The sequence below is a fragment of the Oncorhynchus gorbuscha genome, linkage group LG08 (genome assembly GCF_021184085.1).
Source record: "Oncorhynchus gorbuscha isolate QuinsamMale2020 ecotype Even-year linkage group LG08, OgorEven_v1.0, whole genome shotgun sequence".
Classification (NCBI taxonomy): Eukaryota; Metazoa; Chordata; class Actinopteri; order Salmoniformes; family Salmonidae; genus Oncorhynchus; species Oncorhynchus gorbuscha.
The window spans coordinates 14,616,515-14,642,390 of NC_060180.1; the positions used below are offsets into that span (position 1 = coordinate 14,616,515).

The 25,876-nt window shown below is 40.7% G+C and overlaps 1 protein-coding gene across 3 annotated transcripts in view; it reads left to right on the forward strand.

Annotated features, from left to right (window-relative positions):
* The window catches only part of LOC124041234 (receptor-type tyrosine-protein phosphatase epsilon-like), a 49,795-nt gene that overhangs the window by 9,164 nt on the left and 14,755 nt on the right, over positions 1 to 25,876 (forward strand). For 2 of the 3 annotated variants that reach the window (XM_046358587.1, XM_046358586.1), the window contains 7 exons: positions 13,376 to 13,669; positions 23,380 to 23,451; positions 23,618 to 23,711; positions 24,205 to 24,269; positions 24,908 to 25,044; positions 25,206 to 25,296; positions 25,798 to 25,874. In XM_046358587.1, coding sequence (XP_046214543.1) covers positions 23,385 to 23,451; positions 23,618 to 23,711; positions 24,205 to 24,269; positions 24,908 to 25,044; positions 25,206 to 25,296; positions 25,798 to 25,874 — 531 coding nt within the window. In that variant the 5' untranslated portion in view covers positions 13,376 to 13,669; positions 23,380 to 23,384. Of the gene's footprint in view, positions 1 to 13,375; positions 13,670 to 23,379; positions 23,452 to 23,617; positions 23,712 to 23,962; positions 24,086 to 24,204; positions 24,270 to 24,907; positions 25,045 to 25,205; positions 25,297 to 25,797; positions 25,875 to 25,876 lie in introns of those variants that run through there. The other variant, XM_046358588.1, reaches the window with a different exon arrangement.

The following is a 25,876-nucleotide window of genomic DNA, read 5'->3' on the forward strand; positions in this document are numbered from 1 at the left end:
GTTGCTCTTATCTTGAGATACTCGTAGTTTACTACAGTTTGTTCATACACCGAAACACATACAGAACATGCCCATGGTTGCACAGAGTTGTTATATGAATTTCAAGATCCACTTCCATGCTCTGACATTGTTTGCTGAAAAAAATCAGATTGCAGTCTGTCTGTGAAATAATTCAATGGTTGCCATAGATGTGCAATTATATTACAGCTAAAAAATATCTTCCTGCTACCTTTACAGTCCCATCAGGCATGAGGCTGGACAATAGAGCATTAGGGTTGGATGGATGAAAAAGGTATGGTAGGGGAGGATGACAGGGAGAGATTAGATGAGAGGAAGTGGATATCGATAAATTGGCCATCTCTAAGTTGAATGAGTCCAGAGAGAGGTCAAACAAGACATTTTCCATGCTAATCTGAAATGTGAATTGGCTGTAAACTCAATCAATCAATCTAATGTATTTATAAAGCCCTTTTTACATCAGCCGATGTCACAAAGTGGTATACTGTTTAACATTCCATGATATGTTGTCAGTGTTATCAGATTTACAGACAATAACACTAGGGAGGACACTGAGAACCATGTTGACATCACTGTGTTTGCAAATGGCAGAAAGAGGCTACCTCATCCATCTGTCATTATTCATATTTTAGAGTATGCAGAAGGGTTTTGTGTTTCAGTCATTCAAATCTTTGCAAAGATTGAGTTGCATAGTATTGGCAGGAAGTGTTAAGATGGCTCGTGTCATGTCTTTGGCTATGCTATAAAATCCTTTCTCTGTAATTAATATTACCTGATTGAGCTAATCATGTCAAATGTAATTAACTAGAGAGTCGGGGCACCACGAAATAATATTTATAGAGCTGTTATCTTCCGAATAAACTCTTAAAGACCTAGTAATATATAGCAGTCAATATTAATCGTCACCTTAATTCAGTCACATCTGAAAGTTGTAAATTCTTGGTTATCTCCACGAACCCTGGCTAACAAGATGAATCAGCAATACAAAATTGGGTTTAATTATTTATTTACTAAATAGCTAACTAATCACACAGAATTACATATACAAAGAATGAATCATACCTTGATTACAAATGACGTCATAAAGGAAAACGTCCCTAGCAGACGGAACAGATATGACAGCTGGTTGCACAAAAGAAAAGGGGCTGGGTTTGAGTGAAAGAGCGGAAAGACTGAGGGACAAAGGGAGAAGCTGTGCTATTGTAAATACAGTATCTTATTCATTCTAAATTACCGCCCATTTGGAAATGGAAAATGCAATAAATATTTACTCTGAGCTGCGCCTCGATAGGTTGGTGGTAGATGGAAGGCCGTGTTGCCAAACCGAGTCCTTTGAAGAATGTCTCTGGTGGTCAATTGGATACGTTGTAGTAACATCATTGTGTGGTAGACAGAATACTCTGTCTGTTCTTTCTGTCATAAACCAACCCCCAGGCCAACGTCATGACCCTCGCTTATATCAAAATTGATTCATTCTCAAAGAAAATGGACCTTTTTTATTTTTAACTGCCCTGTATACCCAAAGGTGCTGATACAATCCATACTGTTTATTTTTCAACCCCTGGTAGTAAGCGATTTGGCAAATATTGCAGACCATACATATTGAGTGACGCTTGCAAACCACCCTGGTATGTGTTCTACTAAAGCTGACATAGGGGGTGCATCTGAGCTTATTGCTACTTTAAATCTGTCTTTGAGCGGCTGGTAATTACAATTGGGAGGATAAAGTTAAGAGGCTCTAGAATGTTATGCATTTGATTTAGTCTGCCTTGCGTCATTGAAATAAGATGCTCCTGTCAATAGGAGGCCTGTTGGCGTGAGAGAAAAGAAGAGGGAGAGAAACCTTGTATGCACTTGTATGCATGTGCATAGGCTACATCTGTTTATGGGGGAGTGAAAACATGACACGTTGAAGTATCAACCTCAATGTGCATTTTACAATGCATTAGTCACCCTGGAGCAAACCAAGATAATGAGGTACGCCTCGCCTTGCACTGTCCCTGTAGTATAAGCCGTGGGAGGAGGTTGGCTTGCCAAAGGATCACACAACAAAGTTTCCGTGTTGTCATAATGATGCATTGTGTGGGAATGGATTTGCCTATGTTCCTTATATGGCTTGTGGGACTGGGATGTGTTGGTGATACCAACCCTATATCCTCTGGTATAATAAATGGACCTTGCCATAGCATTACTGTAATAAACAGTTAGTAGCAGCATCACAGTGAGGGGCAAGGTCATCAACAGGATGACCACCGTCAAGTCGTGATTTCATGTGTGTTTTACATCAGATATCGTTCAACAACTTGATGTGTGCTGATCTGACTCAGTGGAGAGGATGTTCATTAATAGGGGATGCCAGTGGTTTCAGTGAGTAAATGACGGGGGAGAGAAGGAAATGTCTATTCACTTTAATGAGCCCGTCTGCATCATAACACGAAGAGCTGTTTAGCAGTCATGAAACCCAACTGTGAGAAGCTAACTTGGAACATTAGAGACTGAAACTGTAAAGTGTGTTTTATGATTATGACACTGGTTACCATGCATTTCTGTTAAAGTTGGAACCCACATTGTAGGATGATTTGTTCAGTTGTTATGCTAATGATCATGTTTTCCGGTTCCTGGTCCCGCCTTGGCTGTGGCCCAGAAGTGTCATATTTGGTCCGCTGAAACTCGAGGGTGGGATCTCTGGAGTCAGTGGTTGAGGTTTGCTCTTCCATCCACACTCTAACTCAATCACAGCCATTCATGACATTATATGCAATATCTGTGATGATAAATATGTATCCCGTTAGCATTTCAAATGCACACATCCACTTTGCAAAAACTCCACAAACTTCTCCACACATTCGTGTTCAGTATCTTTCTGGAACGGCAGACCACAACTACAGATGTTAGTAGCTTATGTTATGACAAGGAATGTTAGACACCAGTCATTTACTGTAAAATACAGGTTCAGATCCTCCTCATGCATGTACTGGGATGAGGAGAATCTGAACCTGTATTTTATAGTAAATTACTGTGTAACTTGTTTATTTGCATGTCACAAATTCTGCTACGCCATTTTTGCTGTCAATCTTCACTATCATTTAACAGGATGCAATTATATACACGCATTAATCAATATCGCAGTTCTTATCTTGTCAGTGAGGTTTGGGCCATGAGTAAAATAGCAAATCAAATCAAATTCTATTTGTCACATGCGCCGAATACAACAGGTGTAGTAGACCTTACAGTGAAATGCTTACTTACAAGCCCTTAACCAACATTGCAGTTTTAAGAAAAATGGCTACAAAAAAAATGAAATAAAAGGTACAACTAATTAAAGAGCAGCAATAAAATAACAATGGCGAGGAAATATACAGGGTAGAGATCAACCGATTATGATTTTTCAACACCGATACTGATATTGATTATTGGACGGCCAAAAAAGCCAATACCGATTAATTGGACGATTTTTTTGAATATATATTTGTAATAATGACAATTACAACAATACTGAATGAACATTTTTATTTAATATATACTTAATATAATATATATATATAATACATAAATAAAATAAATGTAGTCTCAACTAAATAATGAAAAATGTTCAATTTGGTTTAAATAATGCAAAAACACAGTGTTGGAGAAGAAAGTAAAAGTTCAATATGTGCCAAGGAAAAAAGCTCACTTTTAAGTTCCTTGCTCAGAACATGAGAACATATGAAAGCTGGTGGTTTCTTTTAAACATGAGTCTTCAATATTCCCAGTTTTAGGTTGTCATTATTATAGGAATTTATATAGGAATCATGACGCATCGACTATTTCTCTCTATACCATTTGTATTTCATAAACCTTTGACTATTGGATGTTCTTATAAGCACTTTAGTATTGCCAGCCTAATCTCGGGAGTTGAGAGGCTTGAAGCCATAAACAGAGCTGTGCTTCAAGCATTGCTAAGAGCTGCTGGCAAACACAGTAAAGTGTTGTTTCAATGAATGCTTACGAGCCTGCTGCTGCCTACCACCGCTCAGTCAGTCTGCTCTATCAAATATCAAATCATAGACTTAATTATAATATAAAAACACACAGAAACACGAGCCTTTGGTCATTAATTCGAAAATGAAATGTTTATTCTTTCAGTGAAATACAGAACCGTCCCGTATTTTAACAAATGGGTGGCAACCCTAAGTCTAAATATTGCTGTTACATTGCACAGCATTGTAATTATAATATACACTACTCAAAAAAATAAAGGGAACTCTTAAACAACATAATGTAACTCCAAGTCAAAAACACTTCTGTGAAATCAAACTGTCCACTAAGGAAGCAACACTGATTGACAATACATTTCACATGCTGTTGTGCAAATGGAATAGACAACAGGTGGAAATTATAGGCAATTAGCAAGACACCCCCAATAAAGGAGTGGTTCTGCAGGTGGTGACCACAGACCACTTCTCAGTTCCTATGGTTCCTGGCTGATGTTTTGGTCACTTTTGAATGCTGGTGGTGCTTTCACTCTAGTGGTAGCATGAGACAGAGTCTACAACCCACACAAGTGGCTCAGGTAGTGCAGCTCATCCAGGATGGCACATCAATGCGAGCTGTGGCAAGAAGGTTTGCTGTGTCTGTCAGCGTAGTGTCCAGAGCATGGAGGCGCTACCAGGAGACAGGCCAGTACATCAGGAGACGTGGAGGAGGCCGTAGGAGGGCAACAACCCAGTAGCAGGACCGCTACCTCCGCCTTTGTGCAAGGAGGAGCAGGAGGACCACTGCCAGAGCCCTGCAAAATGACCTCCAGCAGGCCACAAATGTGCATGTGTCTGCTCAAACGGTCAGAAACAGACGCCATGAGTCTGGGAGGAGATCCCTCAGGAGACCATCCGCCACCTCATCAGGAGCATGCCCAGGCATTGTAGGGAGGTCATACAGGCACGTGGAGGCCACACACACTACTGAGCCTCATTTTGACTTGTTTTATGGACATTACATCAAAGTTGGATCAGCCTGTAGTGTGGTTTTCCACTTTCATTTTGAGTGTGACTCCAAATCCAGACCTCCATGGGTTGACAAATTTGATTTCCATTGATAATTTTTGTGTGATTTTGTCGTCAGCACATTCAACTAGGTATTTAAAGTATTTAATAAGAATATTTAATTCATTCAGATCTAGGATGTGTTATTTTAGTGTTCCCTTTATTTTTTTGAGCAGTGTAATATTAACCTAATTGACAGAGTGAGAAGAAGGAAGCCTGTACAGTATACAAATATTAGAAAACATGCATCCTGTTAGAAGCAAGGCCCTAAGTAATACTGCAAAAAATGTGGCAAAGCAATTCACCTTTTGTCCTATATGCTAAGTGTCCAATACAACGCATTACTGAGTACCACTCTCCATATCAAGCATAGTGGTGGCTACATCATGGTATGCATATGCTTGTAAACGTTAAGGACATGGGGAGTTTTTCAGGATAAAAAGAAAAAAACGGAATGGAGCTAAGGCACAATCCTAGAGGAAGACCTGGTTCAGTCTGCTTCCCACCAGACACTTGGGAGATGAATTCACCTTTCAGCAGGACAATACTGCCCTATCAAGCAAAACTGCAGTAACTGTTCATTTGGTCAAAAACTAATAACAAAGGAGTTGAAAACTCATTGACTCAAGACATTTCAGCTTTTCATTTTTAATCCATTTGTAAACATTTCAAAGAACAGAATTCCACTTTGACATTATGTGTTATTGTGTGTAGGCCAGTGACAAAAAATCTAAATGTAATCCATTTTAAATTCAGGCTGTAACAACAAAATGTTGAAAAAGTCTAGGGGTGTGAATACTTTCTGAAGGCACTGTGTATGCACATGAATATTTGGTCTTTAATATCACTTGCCCTTCTAGAGGCCTTAACAAACGCTTCCAAAGTTGCCGTGACTACAGGGCAAAACAGACCAAGGACATGGCAAAACGATGTGCACGCTTCAATGGGGCAGAAGGCCGTGTGTTGTGATTTTTGAATGGCAAGATCGGGCCAGATGGCTAGTAACAATGACAAGAAGCTGCCATGTGAGGAATCATAGGTGGTTTGTTTCGGCTAGTTTTATCTTGTTCATGATAACATATCTTGTTTTCAGGTGTTTTGACTGATGTCATGTCTATGCTAATATAGCTCAAATTCGCTATCTCAGGGGTCTTCAACCTTTTCCTGCCCAGGGACTCCCTCCCTTGTAAACCGGCGACCTAGGGACCCCCATCATACCTTAGCAAAACATTTTTTTCACATGTCTTGTCGTCAGGTGATTGATAATTTCAAGGAGTAATGAACATTTTAAAATGAATTGATTTGGTAGATAGTTTTTCATTATTTTGAACTCACCACATTATGATTGGAAGAAGAAGTGTAACTCTAACATAGCCTATTAGCTAGACTGTTAACCCCAAACACATTTTCACTTAGAGCAGCTGTTTAATCATAATCAGCCATGTGTTGGCGAAAATGTATGTTCAATTCAAGAAAGCTTACCAGCAGCTAGCCTCTTAGCTACGGGAGACATGTATAACGTTACACATATATCTGTAGAGATCTCTCGGAGCAATGAGGCTAACCAACAATCAGCGGCACTTGCCGCACTCAGGGGCGTCATGCACCAATTATTTTAGAGGTGGCACGAAGTACGTGAGGGTGGAGGGAGGGTGTTTTGGAGATTATTTTATTTTTAAACACCTGAAACAGCATTTTCCTGCAATCTAGAGCCACAATCATTATGCCTAATTCTATGTAAAAAAAAATAATAATTATATTTTTCTGCATAGGTTATCTAAGCATACCTCTTTTCCTGTTCAATTGTGATTTTAATGAGGGTGTCATTCGGATTGTTATAAATCACACAGTATTAATCTGCAGGTAAAGTTAACCAACCAGCTAGCTAACAGTAGGCTTTAAATAGCAATGCAAATGAATTTCTGACAAAATGAGATACGATTTATAACATTAGCTGGCGTTAGACACCAAGCAACTAACATTAGCTAGCTTGCTGACAGTAGGCTTTAACTATCAATGCAAATAACATTGTGACAAAATTAGATACAATTAATATCTGTACACGAAGCTAATGTTAGCTGTATACTTGGATGAATTCTTCCCCAGCAGACTGGAACTCCTTTGATTAAGTAAAATGACCTCTGTCTGTTCAGCTTTTATCGTGTTTTTTCCTTGCTTGTTATTGTTCATCTAAATTTAGTTTTTCACAGTCTTGTATGGAGTGTGTCAGTAATTACTATATTTGTGACTCTCTGTGCTGTTGTACTTGTTTGGAAAACTGACTTATTTGTCATGGGGCAATCCTTTTTATGTAATTATGTTGCCATTACAAAACCTCAACTCACAGAAAGTAAAATCACACCCATCTTTTTCTGTGGGGGGTCCAGGGAGATTATGTATGCTTTGGCTATCCAGAGTATTTAATTAATTGTTGGAAACGTCCTTTGTCATGGTATAGAAACAGACATGCACAATAGACACAAGGTTTTAATGTGTATATTTAAATCCTTAGGACATATACTAGTACCTCATTGTGATTTTTAGTAATGTTGCTTGCTTTCAGACATGTATGTTGTAGTCTCAGCAGTAAACGGGTCAGATTAAGATATGGACTTAATCCACACTGCTTCAATTAGAAAATGTATACGTCAGCCCAAAAAATGATTAGTAGATATATTAGTTTATATATTTTTGTTCTGCGATTAGTCAGTGTACAAAGATTCATTCCGAAACATTCAGCCAGGGTCAATCCACTTAAAACCATTTTAAGAATATAAAGTAAGTTTTATGTTTTCATACACTGAAGAATGTAAACAGCTGTCTTATGTTGTGTAGCTAAATATAGTGAAATCAGAAAGTATTCAGACCCCTTGACTTTTTCCACATTTTGTTACGTTACAGCATTATTCTAAAATGGATTAAATCCATTCAAATCTTCAGCAATCTACACACAATACCCCATAATAAGAAAGCAAAAACACGTTTTCAAAAATGTTTCCACATTTTTCAAAATAAAAACTGAAATACCTTATTTACATAAGTATTCAGAACCTATGCTATGAGACTCGAAATTGAGCTCAGGTGCATCCTGTTTCCATTGATCATCCTTGAGATGTTTTTACAACTTGATTGTAGTCTACCTGTGGTAAATTCAATTGATTGGACATGAGTTGGAAAGACACACACCTGTCTATATAAGGTTCCACATTTGACAGTGCATGTCAGAACAAAAACCAAGTCATGAGGTCGAAGGAATTGTCCGTAGAGCTGTTAGACAGGATTCTGCCGAGGCACAGATCTGGGGAAGGGTACTAAAAAAATGTCTGCAACATTGAAGGTCCCCAAGAAAATTGGGGCCTCCATCATTCTTAAATATAAGTTTGAAACCACCAAGACTCTTCCTAGAGCTTGGGAGATGACCAAGAACCTGATGGTCAGTCTGACAGAGCTCTAGAGTTCTTCTGAGGAGACAGTATAACCTTCCAGAAGGACAACCATCTCTGCAGCACTCCATCAATCAGTCCTTTATGGTAGAGTGGCCAGACGGAAGCCACTCCTCAGTAAAAGGCACATGAAAGCCCACTTGGAGTTTGCCAACATGCACCTAAAGACTCTCAGACCATGAGAAACAAGATTATCTGGTCTGATGACACCAAGCGTCACATCTGGAGGAAACCTGGCACTATCCCTACGGTGAAGCATGGTGGTGGCATGCTGTGGGGGTGGTTTTCAGTGGCAGGGACTGGGACACTAGTCAGGATCAAGGCAAAGATGAACGGAGAAAAGTACAGAGATCATTGTACAAATGATTAGCTGTTCAGCAGCCTTATAGCTTGGGGGTAGAAACTGTTACGAAGCCTTTTGGACCTAGACTTGGCGCTCCGGTACCACTTGCTGTGCAGTAGCAGAAAGAACCGTCTATGACTAGGGTGGCTGGAGTCTTTGTCAATTTTTAAGGCCTTCCTCTGACACCGCCTAGTATAGAGGTCCTGGATGGCAGGAAGCTTGGCCCCAATGATGTACTGGGCTGTATGCACTACCCTCTTTAGCGCCTTGCGGTCAGATGCCGAGAGCAGTTGCCAAACCAGTGGCCAAACCAGTTGCTCTCGATGGTGCAACTGTAGAACGTTTTGAGGATCTGAGGACCCATGCCAAATCTTTTCGGTCTCCTGAGGGGGAATAGGCGTTGTCATGCCCTCTTCATGACTGTCTTGGTGTGTTTGGACCATGATCATTTGTTGGTGATGTGGACATCAAGGAACTTGAAGCTCTCAACCTGCTCCACTACAGCCCCGTCGATGAGAATGGGGGCATGCTCGGCCCTCCATTTACTGTAGTCCGTGATGATCTCCTTTGTCTTGATCACTTTGAGGGAGAGGTTGTTGTCCTGGTACCACACTGCCAGGTCTCTGACCTCACTATAAGCTGTCTCATCATTGTCGGTGATCAGGCCTACCACTGTTGTGTTGTCGGCAAACTTAGTGATGGTGTTAGAGTTGTGCTTGGCCATGCAGTCATGGGTTCAACCGGGAGTACAGGAGGGGACTAAGCACGCACCCCTGAGGTGCCCCCGTGTTGAGGATCAGCGTGGCAGATGGGTTGTTGTCTACCCTCACTGTCTGGAGGTGGCCCGTCAGGATGTCCAGGATCCAGTTGCAGAGGGTCCCAGGGTACTTAGCTTAGTGATAATCTTTGTGGGTAATATGGTGTTGAATGATGAGCTGTAGTCAATGAACACCATTCTGAACACCAGTGGTTAAGAACACGGAAGCCCTTTAATGTGGAGGAATTTCAAATAAGTTAATGAAGATGGAGGGTATCAGTTAATGTGCAATTACTGCTAAAAAATTTTTGAAGAAATTATACAAAGTTGCAGTTTCATTTGAACAACTGTACAAAGGGCCCAGGAAGCTTTAAAGAGAAGTCACTACAACCCTCTACTTAACCTTCAACTCTCAGCACAGCATCAACTTCTGAGTCAGCAGCAACTACCCATGGTTTGGATAGGGCTCCCGAGTGGCGCAGCGGTCTTAGGCACTGTATCTCAGACACCGTTGTTCGAATCCAGGCTGTATCACAACCGGGCGTGATTTGGAGTTCCATGGGTTGGTGCACAATTGCAGCAGTGTTGTCCGTGTTTGGCCGATGTAGGCCGACATTGTAAATAAGAAGTTGCTCTTAACTGACTTGCCTAGTTAAATAAAGGTTAAATATAGAAAAATGAAAAAGAAGCAGAAAGCAGATGAATGCCTGGCTTGAGCCGTCTATGCCACATGCTCCCTTCTCATGCTTACAATCAATGTTCACTGGAAAAGATTCTTGAACATTCAACCAACTTGTTGCAGTCAGAACATGTCATTGCAAGAAAATGTCACTTTTGACAAGGCAGAATGTGTTGCTGTGATAGATGCTCCAATGTATGTGGGGAAGGTATTATCGATGACATTTTTTGCACTCCCACGCCAGTGTTTTACAAAAGCATTGGCACAAAAATCAACAGACACATAAGCAAATTCATTGCAGATGAGCTGATAAGTATGCTTTGCCGTAGTTACAGACAATGTGGTAAATATGAAAGCAGCTTGGAGACAAGTCGAAGAAGCCTTCCCTCACATCACTCCAATTTGCTGTGCAGCACATGGTCTCAATCTTCTCCTGGGAGACATCATGGGCCTGGAAACCATGCAGACCCTGTACAATAAATCCTACAAGTTAGTGAAATGTGTCAAAGGGAAATGGATGGCCTCAGCAATGTTTAGAGAAAAACAGTGTGAAAACCAGAAAAACACCTCTCTCAAACTTCCCTGCAAAACCAGATGGGGCTCCTCTGTAATAATGTGCACAAGCCTTCTAGGAGGGAAAGAGTCCCTGCAAGATATGGCCATCTCAGAGTCCATAGAAATTAATTCTACCATCAAGAAGACATTCCTTGAATATGTGTTTTGGGAGCACATTGACAACAACCTGACCTTACTCACCCCAATTGCGTCTGCCATTAACCAGGTGGAGGGAGATGGGGCAGTCTTATCAGATGTTTAATGGCTCTTCACAGATCTGCGTGAGCAGATTGGTGCTGCACTGACAATGTCTTTGCTGGATGAAGCAGAAGAAGAGGCAGTTTTGGAAATGATTGACAAAAGGCAAGACTTCTGCACCAAGCTCATCCAAGCAGCTGCTTTTTTGCTGAATACAAAATGTGCCAGAAAGCCTCCAATCCTATCTGCGGAGCAGATAATGTCAGCATACGACATGACTTCAGCCATGGCACACCACCTTCAGCTGGATGAGGGAAAGGTTCTGGGGAGTTTGGCCATATTCAGGACGTAGGATGGCTTGTGGAAAGATAATGGGTTTTGGAATTCCGCTGAACACATCTCTGCGTCAAGCTGGTGGAATGTACTCTGCAGCTTTGAAGCCTTGTCCTCCATTGCCTCAATTATACTGCAGATGTAGTATAAACCAGATGTAGTATCTGCTGCATCAGAGCGCAATTGGTCACTCTTTTGGATTGCACACACCAAGGGAATTTTAGTTTTTATAATGAATTGAGGATGTGCTGGTTTTATTGTCACTGTATTTGTGTATTTATTGGTGTTCTGTGTATTGTACACATCTTTTCTTGGTGTCCAATAGGCTGACCAACGAAAGGGTCCAGCAAATGGTGGCATTTCGTTCCAATCTGTAACTGTTTGAGCCAATAACAGATGTCACAACACAAGATGAATGTGACTCAAAAGAATATACACTTGAAAGTGACTCGGAAGAATATACGTACACTTGAAAGGGACAAAAGATACACTTGAAAGTGACTGGGAAGGAAATAAGGATGACGGAGGCCAATCCCCCGAGTGCTAATGTCTGGAAAGGAGAATGCAATAAAAAAAGTCAAGCCCTGAATATATTTGATTTAATATAAGATTATTTTCAACAAGAAAAGCCACATTTCCATATATCAGAAATACCTGTACACTGTATTTCTAAAAGCTATTTTTATTTGACCATGTTAATATATCTTTGTTGCAAATGTTTTGTGGCTGCACTGGTGGCAGTAGTTAAAATTCATGATGTTCTATATGATCTACCTATTCATGGACAAGATGGACACAGATGTAAATAATGTGACCAAAATATGAATATTTTTTAAATTTTTAATTAAGGATTAAAATATAAATTACAAACGATTGCCATCAAGTCCATGTGAATTATCAAAGTTACTGACTATTCCGGTAGCTTTGGTAAACAACCGGTAGCTTTGCAACCCCAGTCCCACCCTTGTTCCTAGAGGCACCATTAACCCATCGTGGCTCTGTATGAGTGGGCTTCTCCAACTGGGATCACTGGTTCACCTCTGCTCTGACCCAGTGGCCGGTCACTAGACAATCTGGTTTTGTGTCTCCACCTGTGGGTAGAGGAACCCTGTGTTGGGAGAGAGGGAGTATGTGGGCACTCAGAGCCATGTTCTCTCCTTCATACTTGGCTAGAGCCATAGAGTAACGTCACAGTCAAGGCTTTGTTTTGGGCACTCAGATTTCAGAATGCTACAATGTGTAGCAATACTTAGCTCTTTAGACTACAGTGGAATGAAACACTGCCAATTCCAAATATGTATAGAATTGGATATGTTTTGTCTATGCCATGCCAATCACAGTATTGTAAAGGTGTTAGTCTTGTGTATATTTTTTTGTGAGTATTTATTGTCTCTATTTTTGAGAGTTAACATAACGGATTGTATATTCCTCACACTTTTCCTCTGAATTTCTGTCCGTGGGTGGGATTAGATTGGTATGCTTAACAATTAATAGCTCTTGAAATTGACATGTATTGCTTTGCCATGCTGTGGGGGCTAGATTAAAGTGGTTTGTCACAGTCCAGACAAAGAAACAGAATAACACACACACAGAAACACACACACACACCTGTGAACACTACACCACTTCTCTCTTTCTCTCGCTTTACCACCCTCCCTTCTCTCTTACCCACAAAGTCTAGAATAGTACAATCTCTCTCTCTCTCTCTACGGTACAGTTCACTCAAGTAGACCGACTCCCACTCCTTCTGTACACAGGAAGTAGCTTCATTAGTTTGTTAATCCCTTAGACTTTTCCTCTGTCAGGCCCAAACAATGAACAGGAGAAAAATCCCTATGACTAACAAGTAAACTGAGTGGAGTCCAGGTCATGACTTTATTAATTTAATTCCCTGGTCTTTTTAAAGCTACTTTGAATGTACTATTTCTGGGGGTGTCACCATGGTGAGGAAGTTATAGAGCTTTCTATAGCAGCAACCATGGTATTAACTGGGATCTAACCGTTTTTTCTCGTCTTGTCTTTCTTCAGGTGATATTCATTTATGTAGGTCACTGAACCCAAGCCTACTTTACTCTGTGGCATGACCTAAAACCCTGAAGTCCCCTGAAACCCAGCTACTGGACCTTAGCTACAGGACTAGTGTGTCCTGATCACATCGACTACTCTCCCACCAGACCCTGTACCTCCCGAGACAATGTGAATGTGGACTGGGTTGTGGGTACTGAATCCCAAGGGGCCAGTCAGGAAGAGAACCAGACCTTCTGGCTGCTATGGACTATTGGATTAACTCCTACTGAATCCGGTCAGCTCTGCTTTTAAACTGTGAGTAACCCCTGAGTCGATTTCATTTCAACTCAGGCCATTTAGGACATCAATCGAAATTCATTATTTTAATGTAAAGGGACCCTTGTTTTCAATTAGGAGTTCAATTCAATTCTTGAATTGACTGTTGACCCTGACCATGCTCCCGACATAATGATTAGTGATGTATAGGAGATTACGAAAACAAGATCGTCACAGCGTCAATATTAATGCATATTATGCTGTGATGACTTGTATGTATGGATGCTTAGCGCATGTTGGCTGAAAGCAAAGCCCATAACCGAGAGGCTCAATACAGTAGCATGCTTCTGAACAGACAAACATTCAACCTTCCTTCATACCACAACAACAGAAATATAACCGTTCTTACGACAATGGATTTCATGGGGTTATGATCTGGTGATCCAGCTTTTTATCAGTAGCATGGCCTGCTACTTGCCAGTGAAGCCACCCTTCGCTTTAGTACTGTTGCTGTTTGTCTAATAGGGAAGTTTCTCATTATAGCTGCTAATACATAGCTTCTGAAGCCTCTCATCTCTCCTCTCATCCTCCCCTCCTCTTTCTACTTCGCTCCACTGACATGTATTTGTTCTCCAGGTCCAGTGTCTGCTCTAGCAGACAGCCATGCTTCTGTGGTTGCTCTCCACTGTCTTTGTTCTCTCTCTCCTTGTAAAAAAACAACAACATTTTGTGTCATCCATCTTTAATCCCTGAAGCAAAGATGCTGCTTTTAGGTTTTATTGATTCATGAAGAAACCTGAACTTCAATGGATGTGGGTTGGGATGTCACATAAAGATGAATGTTTTCTCTTTGTTTCCTAAGACAAAGGGTACACTAGTCTAGCCTGTCTGATGGAATCTCTTTGAAATTGGAGATAAGGAAAGATTTCAAGGGCAGTAAATGGATTGCTATATTTTGGGTGCCTTTTTTATGCTTGGATCAAATGTTGCAGTCCCTGTATGCTTGTATCACCATGTTCATTGGTAAAGAACATACACAGAACATATTATATGCCTGTGAGTACAGTATCCATTGTCCTCTGACATTGGGAACCTGTAAAAATATGTTTTAATAATTGATAAATCATGATGTTTTTAATCTAAGGTTCACTCATCACTATGCGCTTTTCAGCTGGGTTCATTTGGATTCATGTCAGGCCGTAAACCATATTATACCTATAGCCACTTCATGTCAGGGTGGATATTGTGGTCACAGTAATGTGCAATTCAGAATTCAATGCATGCTGTTTGTCAGATGAATGTGCCGTTCAGTTATCCATGCAATCCTGTGTGTGTGTGTGTGTGTGTGTGTGTGTGTGTGTGTGTGTGTGTGTGTGTGTGTGTGTGTGTGTGTGTGTGTGTGTGTGTGTGTGTGTGTGTGTGTGTGTGTGTGTGTGTGTGTGTGTGTGTGTGTGTGTGTGTGTGTGTGTGTGTGTGTGTGTGTGTGTGTGCAGATGTGCAGATGTGCAATAGCTTTTCAGGGCTTCCTGGAGTAAAGTAATGATGAAAAATAGGATTTTCCACTCAGGGTTATGGCTGGGATTAATATTTACCCACCTATAACCGTCAGTATTTCTGAAGGTCAAAATAGATTAGAGTGGATTCATCACATTTAAACAGTTACTTTCACATCATTTAAAGCACATACTGTACATTTGGCCACAGTACAAATTTACATAAACAATTTTTGCACAGCTTAGTGGTGAATCAAGTGAAATAAACCAGTCATTGGCCGTCCAGAACAAATGAGATGAAATGTGACTAAAATATGAACAAATGTTCTGGGCGATTCCATGCCAGGTAGGCCTGAAAATATTTTTGGGTATCTCAGATTGTTCTGGAAATTATCACTTAGAAACATGAAAGGAAGCATCTTTGATATGCTTTTATATTTGTATCGCAAACCATTTTTGAGAAAATCATGATGAAAGTGGCCATTTTAAACCTATACACACGCCTCCTGTAAGACCCTATGATCTTTGAACCGTACATGATACAGACAACATCATTGTGTCATTATACTCTATATAGTGTGCGCTAAAATATGGATTATGTCTGGATTCTGAAATACAATTTTTCACGTTAATTTATTCAACATCAAAACAATATACTCTACAAGTACATCACATTTCCAGAGTGGATGCACTGCTAATTTTGCAGTTATGATACATTTTATGACCACCACCAACACAGTGAATGGGAAAAATGTATTGAAAGGGTCTTTTACACCCTCTGCTGGTGATTTGCTGAATGTGATTGGTTAATGACCTAATGTAAATTTCTATGTAGAAAATGTAGAACATAAGCTAAATCTTAAAAATATATATATTAAAGAATAAGGCACAAGAGGTAGTGCTATGTAATGAATACAGTCACAGGTAAATGGTGTTGTTTGCATCAGGCCAGTCAATCCATTTACCTTACTGTATTAATTATATAGAACTGACTTGCATGCCTTGTTGCATTTATAAAACTGTTTACCAACAAATTAAAAGAACAATGATTTGCATATTTTCAGTAGAACCGTTATTTGGATATGTTAATTCATACAATTTCATTCTTCTACCCGAAGTAGTCGGGACAAAAATCGGGTTGTCAGTTTTTTGATTTATTTTGCAATGCAAATCGAATCAAATCAAATAAGTGTATTGGTCGCGTACACAGTTTAGCAGGTGTTATAGCAGTGCAGCGAACTGCTTATGTTACTAGCTCCTAACAATGCAGTCAAATGGCAAACAGCTCAAATGTAAACAGAAGTACAATAAAGGAAGGCAATAAAGCAAGAAAGGCAGGACAAATCCAAAGAGCAACCCAAATAACACTGTAGCAGTATCGAAAAATGCAATCTATTCATATATATACTGGGGAAATGTACACAAGATAAACTATGTACAGCAGTAGATATATTAGAGTGAGCTATATTAAGAATCCCTTATATAAATAATTATGCGGTGCATAAACAATGTAAATACAATACAATGTACTGTAGTAGAAATATCAGAATGAGTTATGTTCCTCAGACTTCCTCAGAATAAGTGTTTTTCTCAGATGTCCTTTATTAAAGTCCCCAGCTACAATAAATGCAGCCTCGGAATATGCGGTTTCAAGTTTGCAGATAGTCCAGTTCCGTGAGAGCCGTGGCGTGTCTGCTTGGGAGGGTATGCAGGCTGACTATTCAGGCTGACTAACGTTCTTGTCATTTTCAAGCTAGCCAACTTCAGCTAGCACAGTCATGTCAAACATTGCACCTAGGATGACAGTAAACTAGCCGTATTTACTTGGACATATCCACAATAATGACATTGATGCGTGATTTCGCCTGGCTCAGAAAAAGTTGAGTACAGGGGAGATTGCATTTCAAAAGTGAAACATTGTTTCTGAGGTTGAACAGGCAGACAGCAAGGCTTATTTTAACCCCTGTTTATACAAACCAAATGGTAGCCTAGAAGCAAAGGGAATTAAAGATGCACTATGCAGAAATCGCTCCACCATTTCCTGGTTGCTAAAATTGCAAAAATGTCAGTTTGTGACAAAGCAAGCAAGTATAGTGTAGATAATCATTGTACCATCTAAACTGATGCGAATATATATTTTCCATAACCAAAAATATTGTATTTTCAGCTGTTTGAAGCTGATGTACAAAACCGAAAGTAAAAGACCCAAAAACACAACTTAAGAACGGGAAGTATAGAAATAGCGCACATCTATGTGAATTTGTTCATCATCCAAAAAGTGACATATTGCAGTTTTAATGTGCAAGTTGAGAGGTTATTCCAACAGCAACATGAACTAGATTATATTGTTATGGTGGTGCAGTGATAATTCAGATGGAACTGTTAGCAGGCATATGTGTGTCTGTGTTGCAAATACAGCTTGGCTTGGAATGCTGCTCGTCCAATCAGCATCCAGGATCCAAACAACCCATTTTTCGAATAATATGTCAAATACATTTATTTTGGAAAAGTTGTATTATTACATTTCCTTTAAAAACGGCTCATATATATTTTTGTACATCATTTTATACACCTAAAAACTGAATAAAAGCATAAAACACAGCATTTGAATATTACATTTAAGGTTCTTAAAAAGTACATGTTAAAGACAATAGAAAGAACCATGAATAAAAGTACTTTTCTTTGTAAAAACCTCAAATCTATAAAAGCCATTTGAAATGTGTGCAAATGATTTAACAAAAGTAAAACATTTTTAAGACATGAAAACATGTTTTTTTTAAAGTCACATTGTTAAAAAGCTGTCCTCTGCAGGAGCGGGGTGGGGTGGTGGTTATCAAACTCGTCTCCTCCTGCTCTTCTGAATCAATTACCATCCTGTCCTTCAGGGCCCAGAGATCTCTCCCCTAGGCGTAACACCCTAGGTGTTGTGGAGGACCCTTTGCTTGGGGTCAAGGCCCCCTTTATTCTGTAGCACCCCAGCGCTTCCGTGGCTACCATGGACACCGCCTGGGGGGTGGTCTCTACTCATTTCGCTACGAGCAGGTTGCGGGAGGACCACAGTGCTTCCGTCAGACACGTGAGGGTGGGCCAGAGCTTGGTGAAGACCTTTGATGGAATAGGCCTTCGGCCCACCCCATACAGCATGAGCTGGGACGTTAGGTCCTCCCCTGCTGGCAGACACGGGGAGATCAGGGGGCCTGCTTTCTTCCACAGCTCCCTGGCGGCTCTGCACTCCCAGAGCAAGTGCCTCACTGACTCCTCTTGGCCTCAGCCTGGTCGGGGGCACGCGGATATCCTCGCCATGCCCCTGGAGTGCATAACGGCCCTGACTGGGAGCATCTCGTGGGCGACCATATATATATATTATATACACTGCTCAAAAAAATAAAAGGAACACTAAAATAACACATCCTAGATCTGAATGAATGAAATATTCTTATTAAATAATTTTTTCTTTACATAGTTGAATGTGAAGACAACAAATTCACACAAAAATGATCAATGGAAATCAAATTTATTAACCCATGGAGGTCTGGATTTGGAGTCACACTCAAAATTAAAGTGGAAAACCACACTACAGGCTGATCCAATTTTGATGTAATGTCCTTCAAACAAGTCAAAATGAGGCTCAGTAGTGTGTGTGGCCTCCACGAGCCTGTATGACCTCCCTACAATGCCTGGGCATGCTCCTGATGAGGTGGTGGATGGTCTCCTGAGGGATCTCCTCCCAGACCTGGACTAAATCATCCGCCAACTCCTGGACAATCTGTGGTGCAACGTGGCGTTGGTGGATGGAGCGAGACATGATGTCCCAGATGCGCTCAATTGGATTCAGGTCTGGGGAACGGGCGGGCCAGTCCATAGCATCAATGCCTTCCTCTTGCAGGAACTGCTGACACACTCAAGCCACATGAGGTCTAGCATTGTCTTGCATTAGGAAGAACCCAGGGCCAACCACACCAGCATATGGTCTCACAAGGGGTCTGAGGATCTCATCTCGGTACCTAATGGCTGTCAGGCTACCTCTGGCGAGCACATGGAGGGCTGTGTGGCCCCACAAAGAAATTCCACCCCACACCATGACTGACCCACCGCCAAACCGGTCATGCTGGAGGATGTTGCAGGCAGCAGAATGTTCTCCACGGCGTCTCCAGACTGTCACGTCTGTCACATTTGCTCAGTGTGAACCTGCTTTCATCTGTGAAGAGCACAGTGCGCCAGTGGCGAATTTGCCAATCTTGGTGTTCTCTGGCAAATGCCAAACGTCCTGCACGGTGTTGGGCTGTAAGCACAACCCCCACCTGTGGACGTCGGACCCTCATACCACCCTCATGGAGTCTGTTTCTGACCGTTTGAGCAGACACATGCACATTTGTGGCCTGCTGGAGGTAATTTTGCAGGGCTCTGGCAGTGCTCCTCCTGCTCCTCCTTGCACAAAGGCGGAGGTTGCGGTCCTGCTGCTGGGTTGTTGCCCTCCTACGGCCTCCTCCACGTCTCCTGTCCTGTCTCCTGGTAGCGCCTCCATGCTCTGGACACTACGCTGACAGACACAGCAAACCTTCTTGCCACAGCTCGCATTGATGTGCCATCCTGGATGAGCTGCACTACCTGAGCCACTTGTGTGGGTTGTAGACTCCGTCTCATGCTACCACTAGAGTGAAAGCACCGCCAGCATTCAAAAGTGACCAAAACATCAGCCAGGAAGCATAGGAACTGAGAAGTGGTCTGTGGTCCCCACCTGCAGAACCACTCCTTTATTGGGGGTGTCTTGCTAAATGCCTATAAATTCCACCTGTTGTCTATTCCATTTGCAACACAGCATGTGAAATGTATAGTCAATCAGTGTTGCTTCCTAAGTGGACAGTTCGATTTCACAGAAGTGTGATTGACTTGGAGTTACATTGTGTTGTTTAAGTGTTCCCTTTATATTTTTGAGCATATATATATATATATATATATGTGTGTGTGTTTTATACCTTTTCTACATAGAAATTGACATTATAGGTCATTAACCAATCACAAGCAGAGGGAGTAAGTACCCTTTGAATCTATTTTCCCATTCAATGTCTTGGTGGTGCTCATAACTCTTATCATAACTGCAAAATTAGCAGTGTAACCACTTTGGAAATGTAATGTCCTTGAAGAGTATATTGTTTCAAACTATGTCTATAAAATGTTTTATTTTAATAAATTAATGTAATAAAATTGTATTTCAGAATCCAGACATACTCCATATTTTAGAGCACAGTATACAGAGTATAATGACACAATGATGTTGTCTGTATCATGTACGGTTAACAGATCAGGAGGCATGTGTATAGGTTTAAAAAAGGCCTAAAATGGCCACTTTCATCATGATTTTTTTTATCTGAATTGGTTTGTGATAAAAATGTAAAGAGCATGTCAAGCATCATTCCTCCCAATGCAGTTTCTATATGAGAATTGTGTCGTGGTAATTTCCTGTATTACTAAACAGTGAGAGAGCAAACCACACACACACGTCAGAGTATATTATAAAGTCCATCTTTAATTATATATGAGCTTCACCATAGACCTGTGACTCTCAGATCAATTCAGTGTCTATAAATGAATTCTCTGAGAGTGCTTACAAAACAGTTCTTAGTATCATTTATAGCCAAGACACACCCATCTCAACTCACATGACGAAACACAGATCTCAGGAACAGTTCACAAATAACCTCTTACTTGAAAGAGGAGTATCCCATAGCCAGATAGCATTAGCTATAAATTATCGTTCAGTTTGGTTTCCTAAAATAAGTTCTTGGTACAACATAGTACCAAACCATTACCTCATCCAATGGCATATATCAATTGTCAATTCTAGATACTCCCATCTCAAATACACTCCTTCCTGGACAAGATCAAAAAAGACAGTGAGCCTCTTAGGTCATATACTAGATCAAGATAAGGGCAAACTCAGAGGGGACATACAATAGTTACAGACACATTCCCATAAGAAGACAAGCCTCCATTCTGTCCTCCTCCCCTTCTGATATTCTTCATAGCATCACATGGTTTAACAGATACATTGACATATGAAGACAATCCTGTCCTCTCCCCTCTCTGGGCCCCTAGTGACTAAGCCCTAGCAGAGAAGGGATAACTGCAAACTGCCAACAGTATTATCCAAAACAAGACATCCTAATGACAAATATCTCACGTAAGCATTATAATGTAAATAAAACATTTGATTCTGATTCTGCTACCACAATTGCCAGAACAATCTGAGATAACCCAAAACAATGTGGGTCTTCCTGGCATGGAATCACCCTTCTTGTCCATAGGCTCTAATGGACATGAAGGAAAAAACCTCTCAAATCTGAAAGCTCCTGTACAATACGTATCCAGTTGGAATGGAATGCATACTTTTAACTGCACATCTCTGCTTTAATTAATAATACAAATCAATTAAAAGGATACAAGTCTTCTGTAGGGAAGGATACGTTTGTATGAGCATGCTATTTTTCTCAGGGTCCGTCATGCTCACTTAGGTTTGCGTGTAAGAGTTGAGGTGAGACCGAGTTGGTCCTTTTTGGGATGCGGCTTTCATCCATTTTTCACATCCTGCGTCTTTCTTATAAATACCACTCATTTATTGAGTTACTTTATAATATTGAGTTTTGCAACTTTCCCCTTTTGTTTCTGATGCATTGTTGTAGATATATATATCTAATAATATTTAATGAATTACATGATGTATTAATAACATTACCTGCATGGAGAAATCCTTGTTTAGGTAAATGCATTTTTGATTATGGTAATAACATATCATGCAATGCTTGAGAATTGGTACTGCAGCATGCTAAATACCATTGAGGCCATCTCGTTGAGTTTGGGAGCTTTTATAATCAGCAATAATAATTACATTGTAGTTCTGGGTCTAACTCTTAACATACTTTTGATAGCACTGAGAAGGACTGCTGAGTTGAAGGATTTAAATGATGTAGCTTTGCCCTGCTTCTTTCCAAGTTATCCTGCCATAGCCCAAACCTGTTTCATTACAGGGCAGAATTCAATCAAACATGCACTCTGGCAAACAAAGACTGCAGTGCAGGAAGGAAGCATAAATGTGCCTAAACCATGTGATATACAGTGTTAGGCTGTATAGGAATGGCAGAATCATTGATGCCTTCATGGTTAATGTTGTGTGTAGCCCAGTATGGTGGAATGCCAACACTGTGACTGAATGTGTTTTTGCCCAGTGGAGTTCTGCAGGGAGCAGGTGTTGACACTGTCAGCTTGTTAACACTGGGGAGAGATTGGGCACCTTCAGCACAGTGTGGCACATATGCAGTACATGCCCCTTGGCTTTGAACATATGTGTGTGGGGGGGGGATTGAGAGAGGCAAATGTGTTTCCAAAAAGTCATGAATAAGGCCTTTCAGGATGATCCACTTCTAGTGAAGCTACTAGATTTGAAGTATGAAATGATGTCTATGCAAAACAGCTTTTTCTAAGACTAAGGAGACATGTAATATAAAGTGATGCTCTCAAGTCTGCGCATGGATAAAACACTGGGCAATAACTGTTCTCGTATATAATACATTGCATTTAAATATATTTGCCCAGGAGTGAGGGAATTATAGACAGACTGCCAGCAAGAAAAAGACTGCAGAGAGGTAGAAATGCATAGTTTGTGATAGAGATGCAATGCAGGTAATAGTGATGAAATAGAGAATTGCTTCATGCCACATAGTGCTACTCAATGGGACCAGGAGTTTCCTCATTCCTCTCCCTTCAGATGGATCGTTCTGGAAAAATGCTATTTTTCTCTCTGTTTTCCACTGTTTCTCACTCCCCCTATCCAAGCACTTCTCATTGCTATGTCTCTGTGTGTGAGACTGCAGTGTGAGATTCACATCTCTTGAGCTTGTTTAGCTCTTCTCCAGTCTGTCTAGGACTACACGGGATCTGATTTCTGCCGTCTATGAGATAGTGCTTCCTGTTACCATGATATGTGTATTTTAGGGTTGTGAGATCTGAGGTGATGCACCATACTGCTAAGTGCATATGGACAGGACAGGGCAAGAAATGGATAGGATACAAGGAGTTACACAATCATACGGTCAGAGGGCCTGACATCATCCCCTTATTTTCACAGACAGCAGCACTGTCATCACCAGGCAAGGATTTGCTTGTATCGTGTACGCCCTCTAGTGGAATTAATGAAGCATCACAGCTTCTGCATTTTCTTACAGTGTTATGTATTCACTCATGTTCTGTTTATCTCCACAGTCACAATGGTGTTGTTTCTGATTGCAACTACAATAACCTTGAATAACTCCTCTCGTGAGAACCAGACTTTAGGTAACTAACTCCCGCACGAATAGTGAATTAAACAGAACAATCAGCATTAATTAACTTGATCATAACTTTAAACAACAGGTAGACCAATAGCTCAAGTATCTATTAAAATGGTTACACTCGTTGTATATGTAGTATACAAAATAATGTGTGTATCTTTGTTTCCCAGAAAACCCTACCTCCCAGGGTGCCCATGTCCTTCCCCCTACGCTGATCTCTCTTCTTCTCATCATCATCATTCTCCTGATTGTATACTTCCTAAGGTAACAAACAACACTGGATGGCTTCACCCCACCCCCACCGTGCTCTTATCAGCCCAGCCTACCCCCACTCTGTGTGTGTGTGTGTGTGTGTGTGTGTGTGTGTGTGTGTGTGTGTGTGTGTGTGTGTGTGTGTGTGTGTGTGTGTGTGTGTGTGTGTGTGTGTGTGTGTGTGTGTGTGTGTGTGTGTGTGTGTGTGTGTGTGTGTGTGTGTGTGTGTGCTCCAACAGCTGCTCTACCAGTTAAATAGACAACAAATAGCTAGCTGGGTCATATCAGACCATGCTCTCACCCATTCCCCCACTCAGTATCCTCACCACTGAGAGAGGAGTTAACAATCTGCTTCTCATGAGAAAGAACAGCTTTCAGTTCAGATGGTGGGTGTCTATTTCTACTGACTTGTTGAGCTGAAATACTATTTTTTCTGGGGTTATGGTCAGATAACGTTTTTGTTTCGTTTCGTGTTTCTGTTCTCTCTCTCTCACCCTCTGGTTAGGTTTAGAAACCACAGGAAGGCTCTTATCTCTCAGAAGACTCCAAATGGCTTCTTGGAAGATCAAGGTATGTCTCGTCTTCATTATGTTGCACATTGCCACGTACATCTTACGTATACAATATTGCATTTGAACCATTGAGTATGTGTTGTGGAATGTGATGCAAGTCTTAGGTTGTGTGTGTACAGTAGTCCTTTTTGAAATGCCATACGGATTGAATCTGTGCTCTAGATAAGTCATCACAATTCCAAACAGAAAGTCAAGTCTATTCTGTAGAGATATCCTACTGTTGGCGTATGCTGGTATTGAGAGCTGTCAAGACATGAACCAGACAAGTCTAAATAATAATAAGATTCACAGTCTACATTGCCACAGTTGAAGCAAAATACCTTGTAATTAATGTAACTTTCACATGTAATGTACAATGTTGAGTAAGTGAAGTGTGAGTGAAGAATTGAAGGCCCAGACAGTTGTTTATATACATCTCTTGTATGAGGTCATCCTCCTTATGGTCGCCTAGTAATTTTTTACATTTTAGTCATTTAGCAGATGCTCTTATCCAGGGCGACTTGCAGTAGTCACCTGTGTGTAATGAGGTGACCTAGTTCTGTCTCTAAAAAGAGAGGCAGAACTTTATTTATTTATTTCACAATTCTTGTACTGAATGTAAAAACATTGACGTTCCATTGTTTTTGTTTCACACAGGAGAGCAGACAGTGGTCCTCCTCCCACGATCCCCCTCTCCATCCAAGAGGTACTTCCCCATCCCCCTGGACTTGCTGGAGGACGAGTTCCGAATACGCTCGGCAGACGACTGCAAGCTTTTTAGAGAAGAGTTCAATGTGGGTTGCTTTTCAAACAACACATAGTGCTTACAGTAGTAATGTGATACCTAATAATGTCAGGAGGAGTTCATACTTCTTTATGCTGTTACATATAATGCTGCATGTCTGAAGGCTTCATGACTGGCTTATTTTGAACCCCTGTGTTTGTGTCTGTATAGTCACTGACCTGTGGCTACCACCATGGCTCCTTTGAGGAGGCTAGCAGGGAGATCAACAAGGACAAGAACAGATATCCAAACATCCTACCATGTGAGTGATGGAATTGTTATGGGAATACGTTTTGTAACCATTAAACCCACTTAAAGGGCAATTGCGCTACTTTTCAACTTCCTATTCATTGTCTCAAAAACATACATGAACACGGCGCGTTTCTATGGTATTTCTGGTTTAAAAAGATGATAAGAAAGCTCCTAAAAAATGCTTGTCTGTGACATCACGTGGTAGGATTAAAAGTAAGAACGGGGATTTTTCAAAACCTGCAATGCATTTCTAGCCAGCGGGAGGGTATTTTCTTGCTGATGTCATAACTTCATACTTTTTTTCTACAAAACTTCTAAATGCGCCATTTCCAAATATGTAGACACTTATTGTGCTAGAGATAATGAAAATCACGTTGAAAATTGTGGAATTGACCTTTAAAAGTAGCTTGAACGTTTTTGAGATAAAGTAGTTTGATAACATAATGAACATTTTAAATAGGCATACTTATTTTCCTTGTACAATTTTGTCTCTTTCTTACATTTTCAACAGATGACCATTCCAGAGTATTGTTAACGCAAATTGATGGGCATTCTTGTACGGACTACATAAATGCCTCATACATAGATGT